Below are 22,494 nucleotides of genomic sequence, written 5' to 3'. Positions count from 1 at the left end.
TATTCATGTGCAAGGCAAGAAATAACACATTACGTCTTAAGTTACAAAGTTTGTTTGTATTGTGTTCAGGAAGTGGGGACAGTAGAAGGAAGTTTGACTTTAAGCATCAGTTTGCAAGGACCACACAAAGGCCAATGTGTCCAACAGTCAAAGGTCTAAGAATCTGGAATTCAAGATAATCTCAAGAGTTGTACAAACATGCACCGTTTTAAAAGTGTTACATACTTAAAAGGATAAATCAATATGAAGAACATGAAAGTAATTAGGGCTAAATGTGGAAGGAAATTTTTCATTGCCATGTAGTAGTGCTGTATATTGTGATTATACTGATGTGTTAGGTTTGCATTGTGCCATAAAGATACATGTTAGAGGGTTTTTTGGGTTGTTGGCGCCCTCTTGTAAGAATAATTAGATTGCAGATAGGGGCCAGGTGCTAACAAGAATTTATTCTTCTTCCTGCTCTTTTTCACTCATGGGTGCGGTGTCATATTAATGGGAAGGAGGATCTGTGCGTAGGAATATGAAACATTGTTGAACCATGTGTGAAATAAATAAATAAATGAAATATAATTGCCATTCACTCGCTGGGCCCACGTCCTCATTTTAGGTTTGACAGCGTTTTAGTAGGTAAAGGTGAAGCTTGGACATGAATTGAGCTGCGGTTTGGGGAAGGCTTTGAGGACTGGCGACGGCTCCCGGGCCTGGCAGATCCCCATGTACTAAATAGAAGTGAAGCAGTTAAAGAATTGAAAAGGGGAGGGAGGAACAAGAAGGAACAGCTTGCAGAACTGGGGGAACATATATAGATGAGAACCGGGAGGAGTGTGTTTGGAGGCGTGGTCCTGCTCCTGAAATTCTGATACTTAAGCTCGAATAATTTTTCAGTTTTCAAACACACATGACAGCAGTGCAGGTTACAGGTTTGACATTTTGCAATCGTGTACAAATATTTTTGTATATACTGTAAACAACTACAGCAGACCTGATGACAGTTTACTGCTTTTCAGCATACTTTTATTTACACACGGTTGCTGTTACAAAGACACAGCTGCAGCTCTCCCACTGCCAGCTCAACATATCAACGATATGATAGGACCCCGTTCAGTGTTTTAACCCGGCGAGGTGTGATTGCAGATGCCCTGCAGGTGCGTTTGCCTACCCTGCAGCGGCACCGCGGGCCACACCCTGCCACATACACCCTCCCTGTTGTCTAAGTGCAACAAACATGGAAGGATGCTAAAGTTTTGTTTTTTTTAATGGCCCATCCCAGTTATTTGTAAAACTACTGCTGTTATCTAAGCTGCTGTTCTGTCTGGTGATCATCTCTGGGTTTCAGCATCGATATCTGCATCTGACATTTGTAAACTTTTTGAGGCAGGTGTCAGACTCACATACAAGGTATCATTTTCCCTCATGCAGAATCTAAGAACATGTCACCATAATAGCTTTTGCTGCTTACAGCCACTGGGTAAAAACAGGACTTTACAAAAGTCACTCCAGGACGGACATTTTTCTAAACTCGAACTGATCAGGTCTCAGGATCAGGCAAAAATCCTGAACCAACTCAGAAGGACGTCTGATCACCACCCTCTGGTAATATGAACTAAAGGGGATACATACAGACACAGAAGCTGCTGAGGCGTTACTGTGAGAAGAAAATCACACGTCAAAGGCTTGTTTTCGAGTTACTAAAGGCTCTACAGGTCCTCTGTAGTTACTTCAGTGTGCAGCAGATGGGAGTCATGTATCATCTAAGCAATCAACAGATATCAGAAAATACCTTTAGAAGATGATAAATTGGGTGGATACACATAAATCTGCTTGCCTGTTATCTTTGTTTCACTGAGTAGATCGGCTCAAACTTAGATAAAGGAAAAGTAGTCGGATTACTGACAGCTGTAGCTCAGGAGGTACAGCAGGTCACCTACTGATCAGAAGGTTGGTGGTTCGATCCCTGGCTCCTCCAGTCTGCATGTCAAGTATCCTTGGGTAAGATACTAACCCCAAGTTGCTCTCCAACGCATCCATCGGAGTGTGAATGTAGTTAGTACAGAGAAAGTGCTTGTGAGAATGGGTTTGATTGGGTGAATGCGGCGTGTTGTATAGAACGCTTTGGGTTAGAAAAGCGCTACATAAGAATCAGTCCATTTACCATCTGTGTACATTATCATCACCGGTAACTGAAACATGTGAAAGCAACATGCATATTTATTCTCTTTATTATATAGTTTTGGCACAAATAACATTTACAAGTAATATTACATTTGCAGTATTACAACATGGATATATAATTAAATCAAACATATACATTTCTTATATATTTTGTTTTGTACACCCACAGTAGATGTGCTTGGTGTGAGGTCTCGCAGCAAGCTATCAAATACGGTGCATTTCTCGGCTTTTAAAAGAACCCTATACATCGCCAGGTGTTTCATCAGATTCGAGGTGTTACCTCCTTTGACAGTATCACAGTATCAGCTTAAAGCACTTGTTGCTGCTGAGTTTGCATCTTTTGCTGTGAAGTACAGCCAGACTTTGATTGGTTCACCTTGGGCATTTTTAATCTGTAGCTCTGCTCTAAAAGAACGTACGTACCTGGGCCCGCCTACTATCCTCGGAAACGTAAAATGATTGGCTAGAATCCAAAGTGTATGACATCTCAGGAAAAAAAAGCACCGAAATAAAGCACCAAAATGTGCGCTGCTTTTCGGTCTGGTTACTACCGTTTATGTCAGAACTGGTACCATAATGGCACCAGATACCGGTACCCATCCCTAGTTATTATTAACCTCTATCTCTCTTCCACAGCATGTCTTTATCCTGTCTTCCTTCTCTCACCCCAACCGGTCGCAGCAGATGGCCCCGCCCCTCCCTGAGCCTGGTTCTGCTGGAAGTTTCTTCCTGTTAAAAGGGAGTTTTTCATTCCCACTGATGCCAAGTGCTTGGTCAAGGGGGTCATTTGATTGTTGGGATTTCTCTCTATTATTGTGGCAACTGTTGTGATTTGGTGCTATATAAATAAAATGGAAAACTGAAATGAACTGAATTCAGATTTCCAAAGACTCCTACATAACACAGACAATATCGTGGAAACCATGACAACCAATGATCTTGTCTTAAACTAGTTATTATTTATCCCTTTATCCCTCTTTATAACCTCATATATCAGATATCATGCAATCTTACTGACTTATATATGACATTAACACGTGTTACAATTATTCACATCAAATTTACATTGAATACACATATCAAATACTTTTACCCATAAAGAAAACAAATCATATATTAATTAAAATGGCTGCTACAATATCCACAGTGACATTTCTTAAGTTGACAGTACATTTACAGTAAACATTTTTTTAAACTGTGCGTGCCACATTTGACCCTGGGAGAACAACACTACAGTGCAAAATAAAAGTGGCAATGATAGATTAATTCTTAAATGACAGAAAATGTTGCTGATGTAATGAGACGCAAATGAGACTGATGTGAAAAACAAAGGTCCATGAACTACACAGAATTGGTGACGTCAATCTCCCCCTTGATGTGGTTGGGTGAGGGGGTGGTCCTTCATAGTCATGTGACTTCTGTGATGGACCCTGGGCTCTACAGAAACAGTAAAGAAAAGCAACAATTCAGTCAGGGCTACTATAGCCACAAGAAGATTGTGTTTTGATACACAGGTGGGTTGTAAAGTCAACAATTGTGAGCAATTGGATAGCAGCTGATCTTGACTTTGTGGCCTGCCTATACTAATATTACTAATAATAGTAATAATACATTTTATTTAAAAGCACCTTTCAAGACACCCAAAGACACTTAACAATAAAATAAAACACATAGTAGGACAATGACAAAACAAAGAACAGTACAAAACAAGATCAAATGGACAATAAGTTCACAGTGAATATATGCAGACTTGAACAGATTTAAACTTGGGGATAGAAGAAGAAGATCGAAGTGAGCGGGCAGAAGAGGTAGTACTTAACAGCAAGGTTATGAGGGGCCTTGAAGGTGAGCAGAAGAAGCTTGTACACTATTTGGAACTTCACAGGGAGCCAGTGAAGTTCCTGGAGAACAGGGGTGATGTGCTGGTAGGAGGGGTTCTGGTAATAATGCGGGCAACGGAGTTTTGAACCAGTTGAAGCTTGGATGAATTTTGGGGGGAAACTACGTAAGAGATGTTACAGTAGTCAAGGCGGGAGATAATGAGACTATGAACAAGAATGGATGCAGACTGGGTGGAAAGAGAAGGACGAAATAGGTTAATGCTGCATAGATGGAAATAGGATATCACTGATGTGAGATTTAAAGGATAGTGAACTGTCTGGGATGACACCAAGGCTCTTAACCTGAGGTGAAGGGAAAACTGTGGAGTTATTGATAGTGAGAGTGAAATGGTTCGCCTTCAGTAGGTTGGATTTAGTGCCAGTAAGGAGGATTTCAGTTTTATCCTCATTGAGCTTAAGCTGAACCAGGATTTTAATTGGGATAAGCATTCTGTAAGAGAAGAAGGTGGGAGGGAGGAATCAGGCCTGCAGGAGAGATATAACTGAGTGTCATCAGCAAAACAGTGAGAGTGAAGATCAAATTTATGGAAAATGGTACCAAGAGGGAGGATGTATGTTATGAAGAGAAGATGGCCTAAGACTGAACTATGGGGTACACCAGAGGTGACTGGGAATAGAGTGGAATGAGTAACTTTAAGAAAAGCAGTTTCTGTACTGTGACATGAGCGAAAGCCAGTTTGAAACCTCTCGTAGATGTTATTATTAACCAGGTGTGAATGAAGTTGAGCTCCGACTATTCTTTCAAGTATTTTAGAGATGAAGGGTAGATTAGAAATTGGACGGAGGTTGTTAAAGTTGTTAGGATCCAAGGAAGGTTTTTTCAGTATAGGAGTGACTGAAGCTATCTTGAATAAGGAGGGAACGATACCGGTGGTGAGTAATGAGTGAATGATAGCAGAGATGAGTGGGAGTAAGGAAGAGAGGCAGGATATCACAAGCCCTGTAGGTATAGGGTCAAGATAACATGATGGCTTTGATTTACATATAAACTCAGATATATGATGAAGATGAAAAGTGGAAAACGGCTCAAAATAGAGAAAAGGTTCTGGAGAGGGGAAAAACAGAATCGAGGAGTTACAGGTTTCAGAAGAATAGAAGTGTGGGGGTAAAGCATCAGAGGGTTTAAGAAGTTTGTCAAGAAGTGAAAACAGAATCCTGTTGTTACCCTCATAAGAACTGATAATACCAGAGTAGAAGCTTTGTTTGGCCTGGTTGATGGAGTCTTTATACTGGAGTACATGGCATGTATAGATTTCTTCATCAACAGTTAAACCAGATTTCTTATATCTATGCTCTAGCTGCACAGCTTTGGCCTTCAGAGCTCGGAGGTCAAAGGTAAACCAGGGAGCAGAAGAAGCGAAGGAAACAGAGTGAGTTTTTACAGGAGCCAGAGAATCAAGGACAATGACTAAACAATTATTAAAATATAACACCAAATCATCAGGAGTAGAATAGAAGTCTGGAATCTGAATATTATCCAAACTGGCAGTGAGAATGTGCATATCAATGTTCTTGATGTTGTGGAGTGAGATGAGATAGGTTGGCTTGGTTAAAGAGCAGCAGAGAGGGAGGTTAAATGAAAGGAGGAAGTGGTCAGTTATGGGAAGCAGAAAGATTAGAGGGAGTAAGACCAGAACAGCAGATCAAGTCCAAGGTGTCTCCTTTGGAGTGAGTGGGAAAGTCAATAAACTGAATTCGAAGTCCTCAAGACAGGAGGAAAAGTCTCTGGTGAGCAGAAGGTTATTATTATTTATATGGGGCGATCGTGGCTCAAGAGTTGGGAGTTCACCTTGTAATCGGAAGGTTGCCGGTTCGAGCCCCGGCTTGGACAGTCTCGGTCGTTGTGTCCTTGGGCGAGACACTTCACCCGTTGCCTACTGGTGGTAGTCAGAGGGCCCGGTGGCGCCAGTGTCCGGCAGCCTCGCCTCTGGCCCCAGGGTGGCTGTGGCTACAATGTAGCTGCCATCACCAGTGTGTGAATGGGTGGATGACTGGATATGTAAAGCGCTTTGGGGTCCTTAGGGACTAGTAAAGCGCTATATAAATACAGGCCATTTACCATATGAATGTTGAAATCTCCCATCAAACTAACATGTGGGGAGACAGATGAAAGGTGGGTAAGTAAGTTAGCAAAACCACTGAGGAAAACAGAATTAGGCTTGGGGGGCGGAGCGACAAGCAGGTAAGCTAATGCTACACTAATACTATCTGGAGTCAACTGAATCTTACAATTTACTTCAGTTCATCAAGTCAGACACAGGCTCTATCATTGAGAGGAGGCACGTAAAGGCAGACTCTAAAGGCTCAGGAGGTGGTGGATTGGCCGGAGCCAACCACATGCAAACAGCTGAAAATCTTCTTGGGGTTTGCAAACTTGTATCGTTGGTCAAGAACATTAGTGAGAGTCTCACTTCCCTCAAGGTCCCATTCCACTCCAAAGCACAGCAAGTGTTTGACTGTGTGAAGTGACTGTTTGCATCTGTGCCAGTTCTCATCCAGTCTGACAAATCCAAACAATTCATTGTGGAAGTTAATGCCATGGACTCTGGGGTAGGAGCAGGGTGCCACCAGGGATATGGGACCCGTGGCAAAAGCAAAAGCAAAATAAAAAAAACCCCAATGACTTTGGGCCCCAACGCATGCCAATCCTAAAAATATAACACTGTGCAGACATGGATCAATGTTATTTAGTTTTTAATATTGATTGGTATCTTCACATCAAACACAATATATCCATTAACGTTTTGAATGGAATTGTGGAATGTAAAAAAATTTTTTTAAGGTTACAGATTTTTATTTATAATACTCTGTTTGCATTGACAACATAATAATATTTTAGTATTTTAAGTAAGCATTAGTAAAGATAAATTAAATAATCCTTTGGCTGTCAATTTTCAGGCAAAGTGTAGCCGACTGATATATATCTCTGTCATGAGATATTGTGGATCTCAAATCAGTTTCACTTAAAGCTCTCGCACACTCCAAAATATTTGCAGAGCAAAGCACACTTCTCCAATATAATAATCCAACATAATGATAATGTATTATTACCAAATAAATAGTGCAGAATAAAAATTAATTTAACCATGGGGCCTTTTTGACATAAAAGAACTCACCCCATTCTTTTGATATCAGTGGACTTTGTTCATTGTCTGAAGTGTGGGTATGGGGAGATGGGAGTGGGACAGCTAGCCTGAGCCTTGACTGGTTTGGCCAGACACCATGTCGACAGACGCAGGAAAAAGTGATTTAGTATAAATATGTACAAAGGGTTTGCCTGCATTGATTAAATATTGACTAAAATATAGAAAATATGAAACATGACGCTGGATGCTCCCTCCTGGAGTCCATCCGGCCCCCCAGCTGTATTGTTGGCATAGTGACCTGAGGCATTTTGGGACTGGACAGACCAGCAGACTGACTGTGATAATGGGGGAGGACCACTCAAAAGACTTTATGTTCCTACAGCAGCAAGATTCCAGGTAATCCACTGTGCACACACAGCAAATTTAACTTCACCCAGGACAGAATCTCCTTTCTCCACAGGATGTTCTGGTGGCTTCACTACAGGGTGGGCCATTTATATGAATACACCGTAATAACATGGGAATGGTTGGTGATATTATTAAAGTCCTGTTTGTGGCACATTAGTATATGTGAGGGGGCAAACTCCTCAAGATGGGTGGTGACCATGGTGGCCATTTAGAAGTCGGCCATCTTGGATACAACTTTTGTTTTTTCAATAGGAAGAGGGCCATGTGACACATCAAACTTACTGGTAATGTCACAAGAAAAACAATGGTGTGCTTGGTTTCAACGTAACTTTATTCTTTTATCTCTGTGCTCCTAGCGCAGGTTTTGTAGTGCATGACACAAGCCAACATTTGTTTGAATATTCACATTTGTTTATGTTAAGTACCTTCCTACCTGCCTTTATCTGTACCCTTAACAAGTCTGACAGTAAATCTTGCCCTAATGATTCCGGGTAAGTCTCAATTTCTTTCCATGGTGTTTTTATCGCTCGCTCTAAAAGCAATGAAGCCACCATAGAGTTGTATGTTAACCAGAGATGGGCAGCAGATTTATCAGTCAGCTTAAACCTAAACTTCTGGTCTCAGGTATGCTTAAAAACCTTTAAATTGATTAAAAATCCCAGTCTGCAATTAATACAGTACAAAATACTACATAGAGTGCACTATACAGGTCATCGGATGTTCAAGATGGGCTTTACATCTTCCAACAACTGCTCACACTGTCAAGACAATACACCAGACAATTACATCCACGCTCTTTGGTTCTGTCCACCAGTGCAGAAGTTTTGGCGCGAGATATGTGAAGACTTATCAAAGTGTCTGAAATGTAAAATTCCAACCTCCCCTTTAGTATGCTTGTTGGGAAAATTGGATGAGGTCACTACAGAAACTAATACAGTCCACATGGTTTTTACTGCCCTATGCATCGCCAAGAAAACAGTCCTCATGAACTGGAAAAATAAAAATAATCTTAATTCTAGCCAATATAGAAACCTTCTAATAGATCACATTAGTCTCGATATAGCCTCTGCCACCACATTAGATCAATCCCTCTGGGCTCCTTTGATCGGCTCCATCACTTAGTGGGGGTAGGGGGTCGTGGTTTGGTCCCGCCTTAGCTACTGTGGTTGATATGGAGTTGGGACGGGCTTAGGGCGGCTGGAGGACCCCTAGAGATGTTATCCCTGGAGGGCTTACCCCGGGGGTTGCGTTCATAACCTGGTTAGTGGCTCTGGTCGCTCTCAGAGGTTGTTCTCCTCGTGGCTGCGTGCAGCGGGGCTGGAGGATGGTCTGTACTGGTGGATGTAGGTTACTGGCCTGGTGGCCTGGCTGCCCCTGAGTGGATCCGGGGCAGGCGTGGGGGTTTGGGGTTCGGGGGTGCCTCGCCTCCGTGCTAGGGCTCTGGCTGGGCCTTGGGGGCTTCGGTCCTCGTCGGTGTGTCACCGAGGTTGTGGGCGGGTGGGTGCACAAGGGCTCAGCCCTGGCGCAGGGGGCCTCTTGTGCATCGGCCTAACTGGGGGGGCTCTTCAACTGGCGGGGAGGTTGTTCCATCCTTGCAGGAGTCCACTCTGCAGGTGGGGGAGAGACATAGGAGAGGTGGAGAATAAACTTAACCTGGGTGTCTGTTGTCTTGTGTAGTCTGGGAGACGATTGAATGTTGGGGTGGGTACAGTTTCCTCTGCGGTGGGGTAGGGTGGGCTGCCCCGGGTCCTGTGGGGCTTGGCAGTGCTACCGTAGGCCCCGGTCTGGATGGACCTGGGCTCCCTTGCCTTGGTGGGTACCAGAGGACGGGGGTGCCTACTGGGGTCAGCGGGGGAGCTGGCCCTAGGGAGGGGCATCCTCCCCTCCCTCCTTTTCCTCCCCATCCCCGACTACCTCCCTCTTCCCGCTCCACCACACTCACCCACACAGGTAGGGCCTTGGGGTGCGGGTGTGTCACAAGGGTGCAGGGGAGACATTTCCCCCCCCCCCTGTCCCCTTCTGGCCACCTGTGCCTCAATTTTATCTCACAACTTAGACATCCACATTACTCACACTCTCATAACACACACACATATATATAGGGCCTTGAGGGTGGGCACGTTAACGGCGTCACTCCCAGTGGCTACCTGGCGGGGCCTGGCGCCTGTTGCTCGGTCAGGCCTCCTCCGGGGTGCGGGGGGCCCTCGGGCCTCTGGCCTCTGGGCCTGCGGCTCGGTTCACTCTGGCACAGCTGGCTGCCGGCAGAGCCGGCGGGCACGCCGGTGCAGCCCCCTCTAGCTTCTGCTCGGTGGCTACTGGGTGACGCCTCGTCTGGGGATCCTCAGCCCTTCCCATGAGGGTGGCATGGATGCCCCTCCGGTGGTCCTCCTTGGGCTCTCGCACTCTGAGGCCTCTGGATGTCTGGGGCCTGGATCTCCTCCATGCCTGCTTCATGCCCTGGGGGGCGGGGCTATGGCTCTCTACATCCTCTTGCAGACCATTACATGTGGAAACCATTTGAACACAAGCACGCTGATCCACACAGGTATGCACACGGGTGTTCACTGTTCGTAGACTTAAATTACACCTTTCTTGGCTTCTACTTCAAAGCACATTGTGCGCTGTCTGTCCTGCGTGCTGCACAACAACATTGAATATTTAGTATTTACTGCTGTTTACACTTAGCTAGATTAATGCGATGGTGTTGTGTTTAGTATGTTGCTTTGGTTTTTTTTTTTTTTGCTTGTTTTCTATTCTTCTTCTCTCAACAGGTGATCCAGGAGATTTTTTTTCTCCCCCCCTTTCTCACTGTCCCTCTCCCCTTCTGTTTTTCTTTTCCTTCCTCTTTCTCTCTCCCTTTCCTATCCCTCACTCATGTCTGTCCCGTCTGTAACATCTGAAAATAAAATATAATAAATAATAAAAACAAAGGTCGATCAAATGGACCAATACGGCAAGGCCATGATGATCCATTTGGCAAAATAAATCCATTGGGTATCCTTGTTGGTCTTCAGACAACAATTCTGACGGCTAAAGAACCAAATGGGACAGGCAAAAAAACAAAACAAAAAAAAAAAAAAAAACAGAGATGGGCAGTAACGCGTTTCGAGCAACCAGTAAAGTAAGGGATTACTATTGCAAAAAAGGTAATTAGATTACTGTTACTTTCCAGTTAGTATGCTGCGTTACTGCGTTACTAAAACCGTGATTTTTTTGCAAGAGTGTCTCGTGACAGTGACGTAAGCGAGTGTGATGTTCGTGGCAACAGCTGTGTGCAGATCAACAATGGATAATATAACAAGTGTGGCAGAGAGTGTGAGCGTGCAGCGTTTAAAGCATGGAAGTACTGACCTTACTTTGAGTTTGATTCTGTAAAAAGTGACAAAATCATTAGCGTCCGCTGTTCACTGTGTGGGAAGAAAATTTCCTTTTACAGCGAAACAAACCCCTAAACGTCCGAGCAAGCACCGACAGTGCGCTGCCACGGGAATGTGAAATTCACAGAGAAACTGCCGTATCCTTCCACTGACCGCTGCGGCTCACCTGCACCAGGGCAAATATCCGCCTGCCCACTCCTGCTTTACAGGTGAAAATAGAGCAACAGGACCGCTAGTCTTTGATTTTATTTATTTTCTGCTGTGTTTTACGTGCATCTATTTGAAAGACTGAGTGTAAACACAAAAAAACAATTTTATTTTATGTGCTGGAATGTGCAGAAAATAGGTTTAAATGCTAAACAAATTTCTTCCAGTCAGAGAATGTTGCATATAATTTAATGTTTGCTTGATGCATAAAGTTAAAAGATTAAAACTAATAAAACAAGTTTTAAAAAGAGACTTTTTCCATTTGATTACATTTTGTATGATGGATTATGTAGAAAAAGTAGAATTGGGCTAAAAGATCTATTGCTTTAGTACCTATTCAGGGGATAAATCATGTTTTAAAAAGTAACTAAGTAACTAAAGACTTTTGAAAATAAGTAATCAGTAAAGTAACGGGATTACTTTTTTGGGAAGTAATCAGTAATTAGTTACTGATTACTTTTTTCAAGTAACTTGACAGACACTGATGTTAACTTCAGCATCTGTAGTCTGGTGCAAAATGTTTGGTCCTTACTGACTCTACTTCCACGTATTCAAGTCACTGAACTGGACCTCTCCATCTTGTTTGTGACGTTAGTGCCTTTTTTAGTCTTTTTAATAGTATTATGTCATAAGTAATATATCCTCCTGGGTGGTCTCCCCCAGTCTCCCTCAGAATGCTGTTGACTCTCTGCCGGAGGTGTGAGTTGAAGATCTCACGGACTGGGGCCTCTGCCAGGCAATCCAAGTGCACCCTCACTATACATTTAGGTGTACCAGGTCTTTCCAGTGTCCTCCCCCGTCACCTGATTCAACTCACCACCAGATGGTGATCAGTTGACAGCTCAGCCCCTCTCTTTACCCGGTTGTCCAGAACATATGGCCACAGGTTTGGTGATATGATTATAAAATCGATCATCAACCTGTGGCCTAGGGTGTCCTGATGCTACATGCACTTATGGACACTCTTATGTTCGAACATAGAGTTAGTTATGGCCAAACTGTGGTTTGCACAGAAGTCCAACAACATAACACCACTCGGGTTCAGATCCAGGAGGCCGTTCCCCCGAATCATACCCCTCCAGGTCTCACTGTCGTGGCCCACATGAGCATTGGAGTCCCCAGGCGGGGCACTCTCCAGCACCCCGCCCAGGGACTCCAAGAAGGCTGGGTACTCTGAACCGTCACTCGGATGACAGTCAGGACCCGTTCCCCGACCCAAAGGCACAGGGACCAAACCCTCTCGTTCACTGGGAGAAACCCAGACACACAGGGAGCAAGCCGAGGGGATACCCACCCTAGCCCGCCGCCTCTCACCAGGGGCAACTCCAGACTAGAGATGGCACGATACCACTTTTTTATGTCCGATACCGATACGAATATGAATCCGATATAGTGTGTTTTCTAATCAATAAAACTGTTTTTTTAATATCTTGCTGCATTTTGTATAAGTTCATACTCAAGTTTAAATAAACAACAACATTAAAGCTATTCTGTTAGACCTGTATGTAAAAAAAAATACACTGCACCCAAAATATTTCACAGTTCAGCAATACTGATCAATCTAATAAACTTAAACCTGCTCCATTCTTCCTATTCTGGTATTTTAAAGAGTACTTAGGTTGCTTAATATTTCTGCTAACTAATAGGGTTGCAAACTCCCAGCAAAAAAATAAAATAAATAAAATAGGGAACCACCACCCACCCTCCACCTCATGATGCTTAATCGACGTAATCAACTTTAATTTGATGCAGTGTGAAAAAAAATGCACCAAAATTAATTATTTTTCAAGAATAATTAAATAGATTCAACATCTTTCTTCTACAGAACTGCAGACTGCACAGATGGTACCTTCCCAAAGGAAAAAGTAGTATAGCTTACTGGGGTATATTAGACTTAACAGTTACTATATACAGTAATGGACTTCTATATACTTTACATCAGATTAAAACTTTGGGTGTAAGATTCAGACAATTATTTATTAAAAGCTAGACATTTTAAATGAGAATAAGAAAGAAAAGTATGTCTTTGTGCCCCCTTTTCCCTGTTTGTGTTTCCCCCTTTGTGAGTGTGGACGCTTCGTCTCTTTGCTCTTTAAATGCTTTGCTTCTTGTATTGATTTTTATTGATTTTTATGCTGACTTTTTTCCCTTTTTTCCGTATGAGCTTACCTGCGATAGCTTCTGGACACTTATAGATCATTAGGACCAAAGTGTTCTTAACAGAAACAGCAACATTTTTCCAGAGCTGTGGGACTCTTCCCTGAGGTTGGGAAGAGTCCCACAGCTCTGGAAAACCTCCTGTGTTTACCAGTGCCAGTGCCAAAGACTTCACGCCCCAAGGACCTCAACAGCTACAGGCCGGTGGCTCTGACATCCCACCTGATGAAGACCCTGGAGCGGTTGGTCCTGGCTCAGCTTCGGCGCCTAATAAGCTCATCACTGGACCCACTTCAGTTTGCCTACCAGCCTGGCATTGGAGCGGATGATGCCGTCATTCACCTCCTACATCGTTCCCTCGCTCACCTGGAGACCGCTGGAAGCACTGTGAGAATCATGTTCTTTGATTTCTCCAGTGCCTTCAACACTATTCTTCCCTCGGTTCTGAAGGACAAGCTGGAGAACTCTGGAGTGGACCATCACCTCACTACCTGGATTTTGGACTACCTCACCGACCGACCACAGTATGTGAGGACTCAGGGCTGTGTGTCGGACAGGGTCGTCTGCAGTACGGGGGCCCCACAGGGAACGGTTCTGGCTCCGTTCCTCTTCACCATCTACACTGCAGACTTCTCCCACAACTCCACCCAGTGCTTCCTGCAGAAGTTCTCTGATGACTCTGCAATAGTCGGCCTCATCACTGATGGGGACGACAAGGAGTACAGAGGTCTGACCCAAGACTTTGTGGACTGGTGCCAGCTGAACTACCTCCAGATCAACGCCAGTAAAACCAAGGAGCTGGTGGTAGACTTCCGCAGGCACAAGCATTCTCCACTGCAACCACTGAACATCCAAGGTATGGACATTGAGGCTGTGGACAGCTACAGGTACCTTGGTGTTCATCTGAACAACAGACTGGACTGGACTCATAACTCAGACGCCCTCTACAGGAAAGGGCAGAGCAGGTTGTACCTGCTGCGGAGACTCAGGTCGTTTGGGGTGGAGGGCCCACTCCTGAAGACCTTCTATGACTCTGTGGTGGCTTTTGCTATCTTTTATGGTGTGGTCTGCTGGGGCGGCAGCATCTCTGCTGGGGACAGGAAGAGACTGAACAGGGTGATCCGAAGGGCCAGCTCTGTTCTAGGATGCCCTCTGGACCCAGTGGAGGTGGTGAGTGACAGGAGAATGGCGGCTAAGCTGTCATCCCTGTTGGACAACGTCTCCCACCCCATGCAGCAGACTGTGACAGCACTGAGCAGCTCCTTCAGTGGGAGACTGCGGCACCCACGGTGTGGGACGGAGAGATTTCGCAGGTCTTTCCTCCCCACTGCTGTCAGACTCCACAACAAAGACTTTAACTGAACAAACACACACATCCACACATGTGCAATAACACTAAGTGCAATAATCTTTTCTGGCATCGTTGTATTTTTACTCAGTTGTATATAGCATTCGTATTCTATTTTTATCTTATTGTATATTTTTATTCTATTTTATTCTACTGTATATAGTATATTATTTTATTCTATTCTGTACAGCTGTGTACTGTATTTATTCTTATTGTATTCTAATTTTTGCGTCATAACTTTTGCACTGTCCACTTCCTGCTGTGACAAAACAAATTTCCCACGTGTGGGACTAATAAAGGTTATCTTATCTTATCTTTATAGTTACCTTATCCTCAGCGCTCCGTGTGTCTGTGGCCTAAACACAGCTGATTACAGCGTCTGGGCACCGAGCAGCCTCAATAGCCTAGAAAGGTGCTAACCGCTAGGCTAACTAGCAACAAGATGCCTTCCCTCTCCACAGATGACTACCACAGCCTCCTGCAGAAGATTGCAGTACTGGAGACAAAAATTCATCGCTTAGAAGTAAACGTGGAGGTAAATGGACTGTGTGGAAATGAAACAACCTTGCCTTTGATTCAAAACAATGGCGATGAGCAAGCTAGTACACAGCTAAGGAGCACAGATAACATGACCAAGAAAGTAGACTTTGTGCACTATTATAAATCCTCAAGCGATAATCCCCCCTTGGACTGTCTTGGTGCAAAACCAAGACATAAATCATGTCTCCTGGAAGGGGGAGGACGTATCACAGGCAGGGCACAGCGAGCTGAAATCTCTGAAACCGACTGGCCTTCACTTCCTACGAGACAGAGAAGCTCTTCTACCCCTGTATACGAGAGTGTGAGCAGGAGAGGAGGAGGGGTTGCTATTGTTAAATTCTTCACAGAAAAAATCCAAAAGATTAGACAAGCAATTGGTACATCAACAGCAGATCCAGACTATGTACTGTGTCCACCAAAAAACTGTTTAAACACCATGAAACAGTTTCACCCTATTAACAGCAAAGACCTGGAGGACATCTTAGGTCAACTGAACTCCTCCTCCTGCTGTTTAGATGTCCTGCCAACAAGTTTGTTCAAAAAGGTCTCAAAGACTTTGGAGTCAGACCTGTTACAGATCGTCAACTTTTCTTTAATGTCAGGTGTGTTTCCGGAACCACTAAAAACTGCTGTAATAAAACCTATACTGAAAAAGGACAATCTTGACAAGACACAAATGAACAACTACAGGCCGATCTCAAATCTCCCATTTTTAAGTAAGATCATTGAAAAAGCAGTTTCTCAACAGCTCAGTTACTTCTTAAAACAGAATAACTGCTATGATGCCTTCCAGTCAGGCTTTAGACAGAACCACAGCACTGAAACCGCTCTGACCAAAGTGTTCAATGACATATGTCTGAATACAGACAGTGGAAAAATGTCAGTCTTAGTTTTACTGGATCTCAGTGCAGCATTTGATACAGTTGACCACAACATATTACTCAAACGACTGGAGAACTGGACAGGTCTTTCAGGAACTGTACTAAACTGGTTCAAAACATACTTAGAAAACAGGAAATACTTTGTATCAATAGGTAACTTCACATCTGAGCAGACAAGTATCACATGTGGAGCTCCCCAAGGTTCCATCTTAGGACCCCCTCTGTTTAACATCTACATGCTTCCACTGGCACAGATTATAAAGAACAACAAAATAAACTACCACAGCTATGCAGATGACACACAAATATATATCACAGTGTCACCAGGAGACCAAGGCCCTGTACAGGCTCTTGGTAAATGCATTGAGGAAATTAATGACTGGTTGTGCCACAATTTTCTCCAGCTAAACAAAAACAAAACTGAGGTAATAGTCTTTGGCGCCAAAGAAAAACGATTACAGGTCACCAGAGAACTTCAATCTATACATCTAAAAACCACAAACCAGGCGAGAAATTTGGGTGTAGTGATGGATGCAGACCTAAACTTAGAAAAACACATTAAGACAATAACAAAATCAGCTTACTATCACCTCAAGAATATTTCAAGGATAAAAGATCTGATGTCTCAACAGGACCTGGAAAAACTAGTCCATGCATTCATCTTTAGTAGGCTTGATTACTGTAACAGCATCTTTACAGGTCTACCTAAAAAAATCAGTCAGACAACTACAGCTCATTCAGAACTCTGCTGCTCGAGTCCTCACTAAGACCAAAAAAGTGGACCACATCAGTCCAGCTCTGAGGTCTTTAAAGTCCTGATACTGGTCTATAAAGCTCTGAATGGTTTAGGACCAAAATACATCAGTGACCTCCTGACCCAGTATGAACCTTCCAGATCCCTCAGGTCATCTGGATCCGGTCTTTTATCAGTTCCCAGAGTCAGAACCAGACACGGAGAAGCTGCATTCAGCTTTTATGCTCCTTATATCTGGAACAAACTCCCAGAAAGCCTCAGATCAGCTGAAACACTCAGTTTATTTAAATCCAGGTTGAAGACTCACCTGTTCTCAGCTGCATTTGAATAAAGCACCAAATCCACACTTTTAAGCTTAAATTTCAAAACTAACATTTTAACTACTGATTTTATCTATTGTTCTGCTTTTATCTGTTTTGATTTTATATACTGTTTTGTTTGTTTGTTAATTAGTTTGTTTGTTTGCTTGTTTTAATCAATTTTAAATCATGCTTTTTATTTGTTTTTATTTCTAATGTCTCTGTAAAGCACTTTGAATCACCTTGTTGTTGAATTGCGCTATACAAATAAACTTGCCTTGCCTTGTTCATGCCCTATCGGCCCCCCTGGCTAAACTTTGCTAGATCCGCCCCTGCACAGTTACCAGCCGTCAGCTACGTAGAAAAAGATCAGCTTAACGCTGGAATGCTTTACAAACATTCAGAGATGAACTTACACACGTGTTTTACTTCTCTCTGGGATAACTTTGTCGGAGATGAAATGCTGGTTTGGTAGCGAGGCTACAAATACACACAGGCGCTCTATCACGTGACGCATACTGCTCTACGGTTATGAGCCGAGTTATGCCGTGTCACAAGTTTTGTGAGGTGCTTTTTTGATATTTAATGGATTGGATTACATTTTTTTATTTCTCTCCGATATCCGATCCAGTAATTTACGTCAGTATCGGACCCATACCAATACGTAATATCGGATCGGTCCATCTCTACTCCAGACTGAGACAGAGTCCAGCGCCTCTCCAGGTGACTGGTTCCAGAGCCCAAGCCGTGCGTTGAGGTGAGCCCGACTATATCTAACCGGTACCTCTCAACCTCACGCACTAAATCAGGCTCCTTCCCCACCAGAGAGGTGACATCCCATGTCCAGACTGCTAGTCTTGGTAGCCGGGGATTGGTTCGCAAGGGCTGCTGCCCAGCACACAATGCACCTGACCCCTACGGTGCCTTCTATGGGAGGTGGGCCTGCAAGAGGATGGGCCCATGTCCCTTATTTGGGCTGTGCCCAGCCGGGCACCCATGGACTAAGGCCCGGCCACCAGATGCTCTCCCTCGGGCACCCTCCCCGGGCAGGGTGAACTGTTCCCTTGGTGTTCTACTCATAGGCATCTTCTGAATCACTCTTTGTCTGGTCCCTCAGCCAAGACCATTTTGCCATGGGAGACCCTACCAGGAGGCCCTACCAGGGGGCAGAAGCCCCCAGACAACATACCCCTGGGATCCTTGGGACACACAAACACAAACCCCTCCACCACGATAAGGTAGCAATTTGCGGAAGGGAGAAAATTGTCGGGTGGTGGAAGGTATAAGTTGAGGATGTCCTTAATCCCACTGGCACATCTTCCGTGGAGGAAGCAGAGTCTGGGGATGAGGGGGATGACCCTCCAATCCCTGGGCACAAGGTCACTGAGGCAGTTAAACAACTCCTTGGTGGCAGAGCCCCTGGGGTCGATGAGGTCCGCCCTGAGTTCCTGAAAGCTCTGGATGTTGTAGGGATGTTGTGGTTGGCACGCCTCTACAGTATTGCGTGGAGATCAGGGGTGGTACCTCTGGATTGGCAGACCGGGGTGGTGGTTCCCATCTTTAAGAAAGGTGACCGGAGGGTGTGTTCCAACTATAGGGGGGCACACACCTCAGCCTCCCTGGGAAAGTTTGTGCCAGGGTGCTGGAAAGGAGAGTCCGTCCGTTAGTCGAACCTCAGATACAGGAAGAACAATGCAGTTTTTGTCCTGGTCGCGGAACACTGGACCAGCTCTTTATCCTCTCAAGGATACTTGAGGGTGCATGGGAGTTTGCCCAACCAGTCTACATGTGTTTTGTGGACTTGGAGAAGGCATTTGACCGTGTCCCTCAGAGTGTCCTATGGGAGGTGCTCCGGGAGTATGGAGTGTTTGGCCCATTGCTACGGGCCATTCAGTCCTTATACAACCATTGCAAGAGCTTGGTATGCGTAGCCGGCAATAAGTCGGACTTGTTCCTGAAGGGTGATGGACTCCGCCAGGGCTGCCTTTTGTCACAGATTCTGTTCGTAATTTTTATGGACAGAATATCTAGGCGCAGCCAAGTGGCGGAAGGCTTTTACCTGGGTAGTCTCAGAATCTCATCGCTGCTTTTCACAGATGATGTGGTTCTGTTGGGTTCATTGCGTGATGGCCTCCAGCTTGCACTGGAATGGTTTGCAGCCGAGTGTGAAGCGGTGGGAATGAGAATCAGCACCTCCAAATCTGAGGCCATGGTCCTCAGCCAGAATGGTAAATGGACTGATTCTTACATAGCGCTTTTCTACTCTCCCGGAGTACTCAAAGCGCTCTATACAACATGTCACATTCACCCAGTCACACCCATTCTCACAAGCACTTTCGCTCTACTTAGTGCTGTCTAACTACATTCACACACATTCATACTCCAATGGATGCATCGGAGAGCAACTTGGGGTTAGTATCTTGCCCAAGGATACATGACATGCAGACTGGAGGAGCCAGGGATCGAACCACCAACCTTCTGATCAGTAGGTGACCTGCTCTACTTCCTCAGCTACAGCCACCCCAAAAAAAGCCCACGCTGGATCAGGGACGAGTTCCTGGTCCAAGTGGAGGAGTTTAAGTATCTCGGGGTCTTGTTCATGAGTGACAGGAGAAGGGAGCGGGAGATCAACAGATGGATTGGTGCTGCGGCTGCAGTGATGCAGACGCTTTACCGGTCCGTTGTGGTGAAGAGAGAGCTGAGTGTAAAATTTCAATCTCAATTTACCGGTCGATCTACGTCCCTACCCTCACCTATGGTCACGAGCTGTGAGTAGTGACTGAAAGAACGAGATCGCGGATACAAGCGGCAGAAATGAGCTTCCTCTGATGGGTGGCTTGCCCTGTCCCTTAGAGATAGTGTGGGAAGTTCAGCCATCCGGGAGGGGCTCAGAGTAGAGCTGCTGCTCCTCCACATTGAAAGGAGCCAGTTGAGGTGGATCGGGCATCTGACAAGGATGCCCCCTGGGATGCCTAGGTGTGGTGTTCCTGGCATGTTCCAGCGGGAGGGGGCCCAAGGGCAGGTCAAGGACACGCTGGCGAGATTATATCTCTCGGCTGGCCTGGGAACGCCTTGGTGTTCCACCGGAAAAGCTGGAGGAGATGGCTGGGGAAAGGGAGGGGTGGGCTTCTCTGCTTATGCCCCCGTGACCCAGCCCCGGATAAGCAGAAGAAGATGGATCGATGAATGGATGGATGGACGTTTGTGCTTCTGTTCTGGTTAATCAAATTCTACAGTTTTTTTTAGGTTTTCACTTTGGATTACTTAAAACACATATAACACTAAGTGTCAATTTATGAATGCAGTTTGATAACCAAGCTTGCTATCATTAGCTGATGGCTTTGTACTCCACCTTCCAAATATGGCCGCTTCTGGCTCTAAAAAGCAACATGATGCCCAAAAATAAATAAATAAATAAATAAATACAATGTTAAGATTCAAATATAGGAGTATCGAAGGTAACAGGTAACGCCACTGTTGCTATCTATCCATGTTTTCAACCACTAGCCCTAACAGCATGGTATAAAGTGCAGTCCTTTATACCTTACCTTATCACTGGTCTCCATATTGTGATTGACTTCAGGGGAAACCTCATCGGTATTAGCCGTGCCTGAGTCTGAGGGACTCTGGGGAATCACAGGTCTCTTTTTGAAATACTGAACCACAAAAACAACCTAGGAAGAGACAGAAGAAAAGTTGAATACATTTGATCATTCAAAATTATTCCTTTCACACGGATCAACCATTTGGATTGCAAGTACTTCCCTGTTACTGCAGGGAAATAGAGCTCTATTATTTTTGTTTACATTGTTTCTGTGACCCAGATCTTTGTCCCCACTAAGACTGTTGTTCACGAAGTGGAAAAAATTAATTCATGTTCATCCATGCAAGCACAGCTTGTGTGTGTGAGAGTATCTTGCAGCAGTTTAGTCCATTAGATCGGTTTTCTATTAAGGAAAGAGTCTAAATATGTTTGACCAAGTTACACAATGATGTGCAGAAGTAAGGTGCTGAACTTACTCTTGGAAAGATGAATTATTTTGAAAAGCTGCTTGAAAGTGTGCTTTAAATTGTACCGTTTTTTCTGACTTTGAATAAATGACTAAAATTTCAGTAAAACTTGCCCTCCATCCAGCACCTGTACCTCTGAAGAACCAGGAAACAGGCAGGGATAATCATCACAGACCCCTCACACCCTGGACACAGACTCTTTGACCTGCTACCCTCTGGCAGATGGTATAGAAGCCTGCAGACTGGGACCAACCAACACAGGAACAGTTTCTTTCCTCTATCTATATATCTATATATCTATATATATATATATATATCTATATATCTATCTATATATCTATATCTCTATATATCTATATCTCTATATATCTATATCTATATATCTCTATATCTCTATATCTATATCTATATATCAGGGTGCTGGATTTGGGGTGAAACCCTCCATGCATGGTAAGGAGCTTTCTTGTCTTTATGTCAGTGGCTTCTATCTCCTCCTTTGGCCAGCCTATTACCCCAGCAGGGTACCTGATCACGGGCAGGGCGTACGTGTTGATGGCCCGGATCTTGTTCTTACCATTCAGCTGACTCCTCAGGACTTGCCTGACCCTCTGCAGGTACTTGGTGGTTGCAGCTTTTCTAGCGGCCTCTTCATGGTTCCCATTCGCCTGTGGGATCCCCAAGTACTTGTAACTGTCCTCTATGTCTGCAATGTTGCCTTCTGGTAGTTCAATCCCCTCAGTTCTGACTACCTTCCCTCTCTTTGTTACCATCCGACTACACTTCTCCAGTCCGAACGACATTCCAATGTCATTGCTGTATAGCCTGGTAGTGTGGATCAGTGAATCGATGTCTCGTTCACTCTTGGCATACAGCTTGATGTCATCCATGTACAGGAGGTGGCTGACAACTGCTCCGTTCTGTAGTCGGTATCCGTAGCCAGTCTTGTTAATGATCTCACTGAGGGGGTTCAGGCCTATGCAGAACAGCAGTGGGGACAGAGCATCTCCTTGGTAGATCCCGCACTTGATGGTGACTTGTGCTATGGGCTTGGAGTTGGCCTCTAGTGTTGTACCCCACATCCCCATTGAGTTCCTGATGAAGGCTCTTAGGGTCCCATTGATCTTGTACAATTCTAGGCATTCCAGTATCCAGCTGTGGGGCATTGAGTCATAGGCCTTCTTGTAATCAATCCAGGCAGTGCACAGGTTGGTCAGTCTGGTCTTGCAGTCTCGGCTGACTGTTCTGTCTACCAGTAGCTGGTGTTTTGCGCCTCTGGTATTCTTGCCAATTCCTTTCTGTGTCCCGCTCATGTATTGACCCATGTGCCTGTTCATCTTAGCCGATATGATGCCT

General features: G+C 44.6%; 1 protein-coding gene across 3 annotated transcripts in view; it reads right to left on the bottom strand.

The window, feature by feature from the left end:
• Positions 1-2,003: 2,003 nt before the first annotated feature.
• The window catches only part of LOC101472734 (phospholipid phosphatase-related protein type 5), a 26,669-nt gene continuing 6,178 nt past the window's right edge, over positions 2,004-22,494 (bottom strand). For 2 of the 3 annotated variants that reach the window (XM_024800007.2, XM_076877091.1), the window contains 2 exons: positions 20,679-20,804; positions 2,004-3,609 (listed from right to left, as the gene is read on the bottom strand). In XM_024800007.2, the coding sequence (XP_024655775.2) occupies positions 3,580-3,609; positions 20,679-20,804 (156 nt within the window). In that variant the 3' untranslated portion in view covers positions 2,004-3,579. The remainder of the gene's footprint in view (positions 3,610-20,678; positions 20,805-22,494) is intronic. The other variant, XM_004575219.5, reaches the window with a different exon arrangement.

This window comes from Maylandia zebra, linkage group LG18 (assembly GCF_041146795.1).
Source record: "Maylandia zebra isolate NMK-2024a linkage group LG18, Mzebra_GT3a, whole genome shotgun sequence".
NCBI classification, from domain to species: Eukaryota; Metazoa; Chordata; class Actinopteri; order Cichliformes; family Cichlidae; genus Maylandia; species Maylandia zebra.
Note: the sequence above shows the minus strand (reverse complement) of the source record. Positions and strands in the feature narration are given on the sequence as shown.